Here is a 12,118-nt window from a genome sequence, read left to right on the forward strand (position 1 = left end):
CAAAAGTTGATTGTAACACTGACTGAAATGGCACACGTTGTAAAGTCTGTATTGCTGGTTATTTTTACTGTTTATTCCTTTAATTTCTGTTGAACAGCGAACTCAGTATGTTGCCGTTTTGCCTCATAGCCTCTGGCCAGCAAAAATAGTTAAACTGGCTGAAGTTCCCTGATTTTTTAACTGAATTCCCCTGAAATAAAATGAATGAGTGTGATTAAGGGTTGGAACTCCTAAATGCCACAGAACTAGGAACCGACAGCAGATGTCACTCAGTAAAGTAGACCATCTTAGCAGATGGGCAAATATGAAACGCAAAGGCTTTTCCTGACATCGTTTGGTTTTAATATGATAGAAATAAAATGCCTTGTCAGTAAAATATAACCAGACAGTTGCTTTTTACTCATTTCGGGTACATGGCTGGTAATTCAAAGACCTGCTGCCTTTGCAATATTAATTATTCTGTGCCTCGTTTCAGCAAGAATACGTGTCAGACCAGCTGAACGTACCACACGCAGCTGTAGTGGCTCTGAAGTATCTGTTCCTCTATTTACAATTTAACATTAGTAAAAGATACAAGAAAGCAACTTTGTGGGTCATTTCCAGAATCCTAGCTGATGGATCAGGAAAAATTATAGTGATAGGATTTCATCACGTGTTTTGGGTTATTCTTCCCCTGCAGAGGTATGTGACGTGTGTCTAGAAAACCAGTTCTGTAGAGCTGAGAGCTGTGAATGTGACTGCCTCGAGGGAACTGGGGCTGCAAGCAGTGTGCTTAATGACATATGTTCCCATTAAAATGTGTAAGCTGTTCTCTTGTACAAGTGGTTAACACCTTTTTAATCAGGCCATTTATTTAATTACAAAAACAAGTACCCCGAGTTGGAAAATGATAGTATTTTATCATCAGCAATTTCCACATCTGGGTATATGTATACATTTATATATATGTAAAAATATGTGTACACACAACTTTTAGTGTAACCGAACATTTCTGAAGCACACATAAATACAACGTACTACATGTAGCACACCTAATACATACTCCTACTGTGAAAAAGCTGTGGTACTCTCAATAGTATCCTGATGCCACCAGAAGTGCTGTTTAATTGAGAGCTGCTTTTCTTAAATATGGAAGGTAGTTGATTGCTGCTTTGAATCTCACTTTTCAACATGCTTATGAAGTAGAAATTTGATGTTGGGAGCACAGATTAGGATTTGTCTGTTTCACTGGGTGTTGAATTTTCTGAGATGGATAAATTACCTGGTGTCTGAGGAAAAAATAGTATTTTTAGTGTATTTAATTACCACTCAGGTTGTTTATCATGTTTTCTAGGTTGAGTTTTTCAGTACCAGTTTTTGTTATTTTGACTGTCCCCTACATTAATTGTTAAGCTCATCTTTTGTGACAACACCCAGAAGGCACCCTTTTATAAATCAAAAGTAAATATATTACCCTACCTTGCAGGGGTGCCATAAGGCTTAATTAGTTCAGTTTTGTAAAGTGTTCTGAGATTCCCAGATCAGCATCAAATGTTTATTATTAATTATAGGCTCCAGTGAGTATACTGGATGATTTCTTAATTTAATTCTCTTCAGGCATTCTTAAAAAAAAAAAATTTGTGATGTCTTTATTCTTTTAAATTCCTAAAGCACATATGTTCTTGGCTCAAGTAATTCTGTATAGATTTTCCTATCATTTACTGTATTTTTAGTTCTAGATTTTTTTTTCTATATAGTAATATGAAAAACAGCCTTTTACTGTTTTCCATATGAATTCTGCTGTGTGGATTATTCTTTAATAAGAAGGTTTTGTTTAAACATTATATGGTGGTTTTTCTTGCAGTGGGGGGTGTTAAGTAATTTACTTGGCTTCCCCTGGGAAATTTGCAGAGATTACATGGCACTGCTGTGATTTATCATTTCTACTTTATTTCTGACTCATAAAGCATGCATTATTTTGTGTTTACCTTCAGCAACAGATTTCAGGAAATTTCATCATCAATCAAAGTGCTTTAAAAGCGGGAGAAGTGATGATGTGACAAAGGCAAAGTAGCAACTGTCATTATTGGAGGATCATTTATTGCTTCATTGTGTCGTAACACTTCTTATTTTATTGCTTTTCCCAGGATCTGGCTCATGTCGCTTTAGTTACTCAGATCCCAACATCACCGTGTCCTACAGTAGGAACAGTTCTGCAGATTGGACTCAGCTGGAGAAAATTAGGTTTGTTACAGCTTTTTAATCATTTTCATGCTTTCTGGCTGAGCAGGTGGTGTTTAAACCTAGTTCTTTTAAAACTTAATTGTTAACTTTTCAGCTCTCACTTGTTCATACACGTCAAAAAATTAGGGATGAAATTTTGATCACTAAAGCTAATTGTGGAATTGCCACTGGCTTTGGTGAATCAAAATTTCATCCATTGATTACGTGGGAGGTAAGGAAGAGTTAAAATGCAACTCCAATAACCAGGAGGTTCTGGTCCCTGAAAAACAAAACTTCGATATTTTTTGCAGTTTAGCACCGCTTTAATGTCAGCCAGAACCATAATTTATAGTGTTAAAAGTTTCTACTTTGATAGCAAAAAACATTCAATAAAGTTTGCTTATAGTTTGCTATGAACACTTGGCTCCTAATACTTACAGTAATAAGATTATGGTGGATTATGCCTGTTTTTTAAACAAACTGTTTTACATGAAAGCGCGAAGGATCATGAATGGGAATTTTAAAATCTTTTATTGCAATATGCACACCTTTAAAGAGAGGTTCAGTGCTGGAGATGGATTTTTCTAAGAGAACAGAACCAACATTTTGTGAAATACTATTAGGAAAGGTATTTTTTGCATTGGCATATATACATAGTTTTACAAGTACAACTGGGGAAGAAAAATATGCTGTTTATATGTACTGTCGTCAGAGCATCTCAGTCCACCTTTCTGCGTTGCCTTAGTGTCTGTGCCACACAGGTGATTTGTTTGAATTTATTTTCAGTCCACTGAGACAATTCAGAGCAAAAAGCTACTTGATTTCTGATAAGTAAGCAAAACTCCATCTGCAAGGCTGTGGGAGTGGGATTACAATTTCATCAACAAAGGCACAAATTATCAACAAATTTTAGTAAAACAACTGGTGCTAATTCTTATCTCAGAAAAATACAAAGCAAGAGTAACTTCACTTAGCCACTGGAGTTGCCTTGGAGTAATGACACAGTACCTTTTACTTTTCTCACTTTGATGCAAAATTACACACCTCATCCACAACATCGGTTCAGTTGCCCTCATAGCTCTGCAAGCCAAGAAACTCAAGAGTTGTGATGGTGCAAACACAAGCCCTTGAAACCTAATTTTTTTTAAGTTAATACCTACACAGTTCTATCTGTGTTGCTTTAACTTTGACTGCTGGAGCCAGCAACAGAAAATAGGTCAATAGAGCAATGTCGTGCAAAGTGGAGAGGATGAATTATGAAAGGATGCTCATTTCTCCTGTCATCTGTATGAATTACAGTGTTTATGTGAATGTGCTTCAGCAGCTTTCACTGCGCTACACGCAGCTCCAGGGAACGGTGGGAGAACTGGGGGGAGGTGGGACAGGAGGGCATCTGTGAAGGGAAGGTGTTGTGCCGATGTGTTAGTGTGTGCTGTGTTGGTGGGATTTCAGCTCTGGACTCCTGGCAGGGAGGGGAAGGATCTCTCAGGGAAGGCAGGTGCTGTGTGTGGGCTCAGGGAGCAGCTAGGACAATGTCTATGAGCAACTTTGTAGTGGAGGGTGACAGACATAGTTTTCAGCAAGTGCAGGGTGATTTGTGGCGGCAGATTCTGGGTGTGTATGTGCAACAAATACGGTGGCTTTTCAGCATTTGACTACACTCCAGTGTTTTGCTTTACAAAGAGAAATTCCTCTATTTTCTGCTATATAAGCAAGATATGGGTGCCTTTTTTCCTAAAGCTCTGGATTATCTCTGACATAATACTAACCCACTAAAGCATCACTACCAAGGCAGAGGTAAGGTTGAGTAGCTGACATCTTGTAAAACCACAGTTTTGTAACTCCCTGCAGCCTGGGGTTTGAATGTAGTTGGTTCTCTTGCTGAGTGATTAATAAAGCAAAAATAATGATTATCAGCATCTCTTCCTTGCCACAGACCTGTCTTTTCATTGCTACTAGCAACCTAAAGACATTCACCCAGAGCTCAGGGTGAACCTCAGTCCTTTCACAGCTCTGAGGACAGCTCTGGGAAGCAGAGCTCAAGGCCCTGGTCATTGCCTAATACTAATAGTCCAGGTCTGCCTCTCCTCCCCACATTTTCCATTTTCAGCAGCAAGAGGACAAATGGGCTGTTTCTTCTGTATTGTTCTTGAAGCAGAACATGGAAAGAAAGGCAACGTGACCCTCTCCCATCCACAGAATTATCCTGACAGCCAGGATGTGAGATTGGAAGGACATGTTTGACAAATTCCCAGGTTTCCCTCCAGCCACCCTGCTCCATGCAGATCTATGAGGGACTGAGGCTCATGCAAAAATCATGTTTTGGGTGACCTGTTCTTGTGAAGTGTTTCCTTAACATTTCCTTTTGTCCATACCTGCAAAATACCTGACATTGCCCAGTCACCTAAGAGCTGTGACCAGCATTGAGTATGAATTTCACCCTGCTCTTTCTTCCTGCTCTCCAAACGTCTGCATTGATCTGCTACTTACTGCCTTAGCTTGCACTTTCTTTGAAGCAAGGCTGTCTGTTTGGGCTGTAAGTGCACTGCCTGGCACAGTAGGACTCTGCCTCAGGGCAGATATTTTCTGATCTTTGTAAGACTTATCAGCATACAAGGGACAGCAGCACAACTGTGTCACACGTAGTAAATGTGTTAAATGAGGGACAAGTGTTCCTGGCTATGGCTTAAACTTGGTCTAATTCCATAACATTGTTTTTCAGTGCCCCTTCCAATGTCAGCACGATCATCCACATCTTGTACCTTCCTGAAGATGCTAAGGGGGAGAACATCCATTTTCAGTGGAAACAGGATTATGTTCATGCTGGTGATGTGTATGAAGCCTGTTGGTCATTGGACAACATCCTGATCATAAATGCTGCTCACAGAAAAGTTGTGTTAGAAGATAATCTTGATCCTGTGGATACTGGCAACTGGCTTTTTTTCCCGGGGGCCACAGTTAAGGTTAGTCTGATTTTCTGTGTCTTCATGTTATTACTCTTATATGTAGAAGACAGTAACATCTAACCAAGCACATGACACACAAGGGTGTTTAGGCCACTCTATCTGCTTCTAGAATTGTGGGGGTTTTTACTTCTTTTTTACCTTTTCTCTGTCCCATTGGGGCTTTCTAGAACAATGCAACTTCTCTGCCATGACCAAACCAAATGACAGTTTATACTGTCATGTCAAAGATCATGTAACAGAAAATGGGAAACAACTTCCTTTTAGCAAAACAGTGCAATATTTTTGAAACATATTCAAGTCACTCTGGTATTTTGAAATCTACCTGTTTATTTGTCTTGTTGTTCAGCTACTGCTACTCGCTGCATCACAAACCATCGCAAAATAAATGCTTTCCCACTTTTTCTGACTGTGAATATCGCATCTCCTTTGCAGCATGCATTCAGGTAGCAGATGTTCCTTTAGGGTCTCTTTTCAGTAAGATCCTGTTTTGATATGTGAGATCCAGTAAGACCATACTACCTTGGAAAAAACCTCTAAGGAGCCCTACAACGTTTCTGTGCACAAAGTTCCTTCAAATGCAGAGTTGTTCAACATTTGGAAATCAGTTGGATTCTTGCTTTCTATGTTTCCAAGCAGCCAGAAGTTGAACAGCAGATGACTTTCTGTTTTCATTCACAAAAAGGGCAGGTTTGATGTCAGAGTTCATTTATGATGCTGGTAATGGTTTTGGCAATTGTACAGGAAACAGATGTCGAATATTGAGGTTACTTATGGCCTCATCTTTTCCCACAGAGCCTCATATGAATGGCCTCAGGCTAATCTCTTAAGAAAGAAATACTCCCACTAATCTACTCATAGGACCCACATATTGACTTTTCTTACTTCAGTAAGACCTTTTAAACTACGATGAAAAAGTTTTAAATGAGATTTTAGACTCAAATCATGACCTGCCTATTTAGTTAATTGATTTTCTGTGATCAGTTCACATTTTTTGTGTTTTCAGTCTTATCTCTGGATTTTAAAATCCAGCTCGCAGAAAAACAAAGCAAAGAATTAATGTGCTATAAACACAGCTACTTCTTAGCTCGCCCAGCCTAAACACAGCTTCTCCTTCTGAAACATGCACAAACAGCATCTAAACTTTAGCAAGTAGACCTCTTTTTTTGTTGTTGTTTTTCGGTTTTGGGGGTCTTGTTCAGCTAAACTCAGCCTGATTGTGTCACACACAACTATGGTTACGTGAAAGACAAGGGACATAAATTCAGAAATCAGTTGGTGCTTCTAGACAGGAATCCCGTTCAAGCTCAATTCTTATGTGAGACACAAGTGAGTATTCACCAACCTGCCATTCCTCCAAGGTCATCTTCTGTTTTAGGGACAAGTGAAATATGCAGCTGTCTGTTCTCAGCTGACATTTGTCTATGTGTAGCCATTTACACCAGATTACAGCCATATATAAGACTGTGGTGTAGCCACAGTGGATTAAGGCTATGTGTGACACAGGGCTTTTGTTCTTCATAGGACCCTGTAGCTATTTCAAACATTTCTAGTGTATGTAACTGTCACCAGAGCACTCCTGTACTCACATTTCTTTTTTAAGGTTTTTGCTTCAGTTTCCTCAGATTTTCATCAACAATCTTGCCAAATATAATTGGAACAGATTTTGCAATGTGAATTTCATGCTGTGTCAAAAGTAAAACTATAAATTGGGTCAAGATTTACATCAGATTCAGCATAGACCCTGTCTTAGCATTATAACACCAAAACCATTTTTATTTTTACAATTTTTTTGCTTTTCAGATTTGGAATGTTACATAAAACTTTAGAAAAACTTTTAATAATTTCTTTAAAAAAATAGCATTGCTCTAATCTCAGTTCATCAAAATGCTATTTCGTTTAAGTAAAAAGGTAAGAATCCTTGTACATTGTGCTAATGTCATTTTAAATATAACCACACCAGTTCTCTTTTTCATACAAGTCCTTTTCCTTCCCAGGTATCTAAAACTTGCTAAATGGTCCTGAAGTTTGTTCATAAAATCTGTGTAGCAATTATAAATGTTTACTAACATTTTTATAAGGGATGAGCAAATTCCATTGCTCTACTGTGCAATGTTTTATAACTCTCACCTATATGCTTTTTAGAGAAGTTCCCATACTCAATTGCTATGCCAAACTCCATTTCAATCTGATGAGACCTTTTCTGTACCATCATGTTTGTGTCATCCAAGTTTGAATTCATATTCTCCTGTCCTCTATCAATTACTATTTTAGTTAAACTGGCCTTAAACATCTTTCTTTAAGTTTGTGTTAATTTCTCACTGGCTTCCTTTAGTGCTTTTCCTTATGAGTTTCCTTGACTTGTTTAATGAATAGTCACATTTCAGGGTGTTATTTGTTATCTAACTCAGTTTTGATTAGTATATACAAAACTGTGGGTCAGTTCTTTACCTAAATTAGGCCATAAAGGTAATTAATTTCATTGGTCCAAGGGAATGAAATATTAAGAAAAACAAAAAGAAACAAGAAAAATTGTCTTTCTAAATTTCTTCCATTTACTGTGGTTATTCTATGTATTCCTTCTTTCTTCCTTACCACCTTTCATCACCTAGAATGATGGATATAGTGTATTTGTCAGGTGGAAGGGTGGTGCTAGTCTGAGATAGCTCATCCAGCTGGCAGTCAAATTGAAAGAGGAAAAAATACATACTTATTTCTGGGAGAAAAAGGAGTAGAAACTTTTTCTCTAAGTGTTTGCTTCTGGACTGCCCCAGTGAGCATTGCTCAGATGATGGAACCTTCTCCTTGAAGGCTCTGTGACACATACAAGGTAGTGAATGAAGCAAACAAGGGTACAAACATGAGCCCATGATCTTGCACACCTTAGTTGTTACAACACCCTCTTTCTTGGCTTTGGCTTGTGCAATCTCGCAGGCACTGTTTTCAAGGAACATGCCCTCATGGATGGGCCAGAGCCTGTTTCCATAGGCAGCAAGGATGACACCACTTTTCTGGGGGGAGAGAGTTTGTCCAGGTGGATGCAAACTTTGCTGTGTCATTCGCTGTCAAGGCCTAATCCCACCACATTAGAGCTGTCCACCCCACCCATCCCTTCAGCCATCCCAAACCCTTTAAGGGAATTCTCATTAAATACCATTTTGTTGCCTTGGTGGGTTGCTCTGTTGGTGAAGATAGGCATTAAGATACAGTGTGTTGGTAGTTTAGACTAAATGTTGATGTTGCTCACATAGATGTGGTTCACAAGTTCTTTCCCAGTAGTTGCTCAGGAGGTGGCTTTTAGAATTGCTTGCTATACCTGGTATGTGCTCTTGTTGGATGCTTATCAAGTTGCAAAAAAGCATATTTTTTTGGGTAGAAAATTTACTTTAGTAGTATTTTAAATCTACCAAAACAAATAGATGTTAAAAATCCAGGAGTTTTGCTGGTAAAACAGCTCAGTTTATCATTGTAATAGCTGCTTAGATTAGTAAATTAAAAAGGCAGCTGAAATGATGAAAAGTACTACCATGAATACTACTGTTTGGGTCCTAGGTTAGGTTCTGTGGTGGATTCAGTCACTGGAGTTGACAGAGTGAGCATTAATGGTAATTATGCACCTATGTGTTTACTCCGGTTTGGTGGATTTGAACAGTGTGTTCTCAATAAGCACTTGCAGGAACTTGCCTGTGCCCAGCTTGGGAAGAGGTTTCTCTCCTCTCCCAGTCTGCTTGAGCTTGGACCAAGAATTTCATTACATTTCTTGCTGCGCTCAGGAGCAGTTGCTACTCATTTGAAAGCACATGGCTGGTTGCAGACGCAGCTGGAACTGGCTACTGAGATAGGAAACAAGCTGAGAGATAAGCCACTGAATTTGTGTGTTTCAGTTCCAAAGAATACAGCAAAAGGCAAGAAGGACACTGTTAGCAAGGCCAAGCAACCCTTAGGAGATTAATTGGATCCACTGGAACGTATTTATCTGTGTTGGACTGTGTGGAAGGGTGTTGAATGGGATAAAATCTTGACTGCATTTCAATATTCCCAGTGACAGCCCTGAGCAGGAGCATGGGCAGGATGTTGCACTGGTGGTTGAGATTGCTGAAATGAATGAGGCAGTGCTAGGCTCTGAGAGCTGTTAGAGGAAAGTGAACCTCAAGAGTTCATAGCTAATTGGGGGAAAAGATGAAATCTTCCTTCAGTAATGCTTCTGTCTCTACCCCTGTTGAACAGAAAAGTGATCTCATCTTTCAGCGGACACTTCATGTATCTTCTATATTTGACCAGAAATTGCTTTGCTTCGCGGTTCAACATTTGCCAGGTTGTTACGTTTTCTCTGATTGCCCTGGTCCAAAATTGGATGTGCAAGCTCAAAAACTGAGGTTGAGAAGGGAGACAACCTCAGCAGTCTCTGCAGTGCTTTTATTACACAAAAATAGCATTGAAACCAAACCAGCTGTCTCTGGAATTTTTCCTCATCTGGGAAAAAGCGGCGTAAATCACTAACAGTATAGGCACTAGAATGGCAATCTCTTTGGTCACGATGTGTTAACCCAGTGACGCTTCTCACCTTTGAGAAGAGTCAAGTTTCAGAATTCCTGTCTCACAGTAGTTGCAGCTGCTCTTCACTTGGTGGTTGCAGCTCCGCTGATGAGCTTGGTTTGTTTGGTCTGCCAGACTTAGGGACTACACCAGAGTTTGCCTGTGCTGCTGAGCTGCGAGCGTGCAGCCTGGCAGAGCATGGGATGGGGCAAGGGGGGGAAGGTTTGTGCCAACCTCACTAAGCAAGTAGGGTTTAGGACCAGAGAATGGTACCTCATGCATGTTGTTCACTGCTGTGGACATGGACAAAAAAATCTGAAAGTCCCAGTGCCAGTATCATGATGCAGTAAGTCCCTTAATAACAGGTTATCACCATTCAGCTCATATGAATTTCCCAGAAATGCATGCCATCTTAGCAGAGGAGAAGGCTGTGTAAGAAGAGAATGAGACAACTGAACACTCACACTCGGAAAAATATGCCGAAAATGTGTCTGTAAAACTCTGTGACCTTTCACACACCCTGAGCAGAGCAGGGCTATGCACATCCTATATCTGTGAGTCTTTCCTGATCCTGTGTTGTTGTGTGTCACTGAGCAGAGAAGGCATGCACACAGGCTTAGGAGTTTGGCAAAAAGAAAGGCTGATTAAGCTATTTCACCCCCCCAGTTCCAGAACGGATTTCCAAATCTCTGAATACTCTGTTAATTAATAGGAAAGGCATTGGATAGTCTTCTTTCAAAACAAACATCCTAATATTCCATATATATCTTTGTTGGGTTTAATAGTTTGTGCCAAAATGAACAAGAAGTTTTAACATTTTTTGGGTTTAAATCCTTATTTAAAAAAAGAGTTGGGGAACCCATTGTCAGATCAAATATATTTGTTTGTAGGAGGAAAGGTGATGGTCTAGGTATGCCAGCGTGAAAATGGCAGATTGATTGACCTTATATTGGACAAAATTACACAGATATGGATGCTTCTGACAAGACTCTTGTTTTTTGAATAAGATATTGCAAGGCAGTGTTTGGTCTTGTGGGCCAAACCCAGCCTTCTAGCCAGCTGGTTTGCCTTGCAGGAGCCCTTATCCACCACATCTTCCTGGGAAGAGGTGAGCAGGCTTCCTGCTGCATCTCAACTGAGAACCATTCCTGAAAACTGCTTCTCCATGGGTGGAAGGAGGAGTGTGAGATGGGAGGAGAGGTGAAGAAAGCGAAGCAGGGTGCACAAAACCTGTCGACTGGCTCCCTTTAGTGAGAGCGGGGGCACTCTGGGCTGTGCCCATGAGAAGGCATCTGTATATCCATAGTGCTGGATCTAGCACATGCATGGAACTGCTCTTGATTTTTTATTGTTAGTTTTTTGTTAATGATCACATTTTTAATTAAGATAATGTACTTAGATACAATACCTAGGGGTTCATTGGAAATGATAGGTGGTTGGCTGTGGTGCTGAAAGTTGTTCAGGCAGCTGAGAATTGCTGTTGGGAAGCAATGCGGAACCTGCACCTTTCTCCATGCCAGTTACCCGTGGCTTAGAAATTATGGGGGGAGGTGGCAGGGAGCCAGTATTAGGTCTGAGCTGGCATCAAAGCACCAGGGGTCTTTCCTGCCTCCTAGGAGGAAAGAATTTGGTCTTTGCAGGTAACCATGAGATGGATATTAATAAAAACAAGATGAATTTACCCATTAGATGCCAAGGAGTAGAAACCATTATGGTTGACTCTTTCTCACTCTGATTTTACGATGGTCTAAATACACATCATTACTTTCAGAAGAACAGATGAGGTTTAATCATGTTCACTGCAGAGTGCTGGAAACATCAATGTTCCCAATAACACAGAGGAATAGTTCAGTCTATGCCAGTTAAATGACTCATTAAGGAAACTGGTCATCGCCAGAATGACTGGTGTAGTACAAACATAATGAAATGTCCTAGAAAATTAAGAACCACACGAATCACTCATAAACAACCAAAGTGTTTTGAGCACTTGCCTTTGAATAGCAATCTGTAATGGGAAATGATGAGTGAAAACACACTTCATAACCTATTTGCTACTACATCACATGACAAGTTTCATCCCATTGTTTTGGAAAAAGAAGGTGCACTATAACCCTCCATGCACCTGGCCTGTCTGCTCAGCCAGGGTTTTCATTCTGTAACCTACATTAAATTATGTAAAAATGTAGCAAGTGGGAAAGATTGAAGCCCTGTTTTTCTCATGGGAAAGTATTTTACTCACATTGCAGTTTTTCCTTTGGTTAAAGAAGGGACTTCAGGCCAGAAGCACTAAAAGCCAAATCTGCAGAATTTAGAATTCATAATCTTTTCTAAATTCTGTCATCGTACCTTTGCTGGCTAAGAAATTGCATAGAGAGTATGATTTTATCAAGACTGAATCTATTCTTGTACCTGCTATC

At 39.8% G+C, this 12,118-nt stretch overlaps 1 protein-coding gene across 1 annotated transcript in view; it reads left to right on the top strand.

Moving 5' to 3' along the window:
• Positions 1–413: 413 nt before the first annotated feature.
• LOC104412552 (reelin-like) overlaps positions 414–12,118 on the top strand; it is a gene marked incomplete at its 3' end in the record, with an annotated part of 47,572 nt that continues 35,867 nt past the window's right edge. The window contains exons 1-3 of the mRNA XM_010023302.1: positions 414–420; positions 2,127–2,223; positions 4,925–5,165. Coding sequence (XP_010021604.1) covers positions 414–420; positions 2,127–2,223; positions 4,925–5,165 — 345 coding nt within the window. The remainder of the gene's footprint in view (positions 421–2,126; positions 2,224–4,924; positions 5,166–12,118) is intronic.

This window comes from Nestor notabilis, unplaced genomic scaffold (assembly GCF_000696875.1).
Source record: "Nestor notabilis isolate BGI_N333 unplaced genomic scaffold, ASM69687v1 scaffold22191, whole genome shotgun sequence".
Taxonomy (NCBI): domain Eukaryota; kingdom Metazoa; phylum Chordata; class Aves; order Psittaciformes; family Psittacidae; genus Nestor; species Nestor notabilis.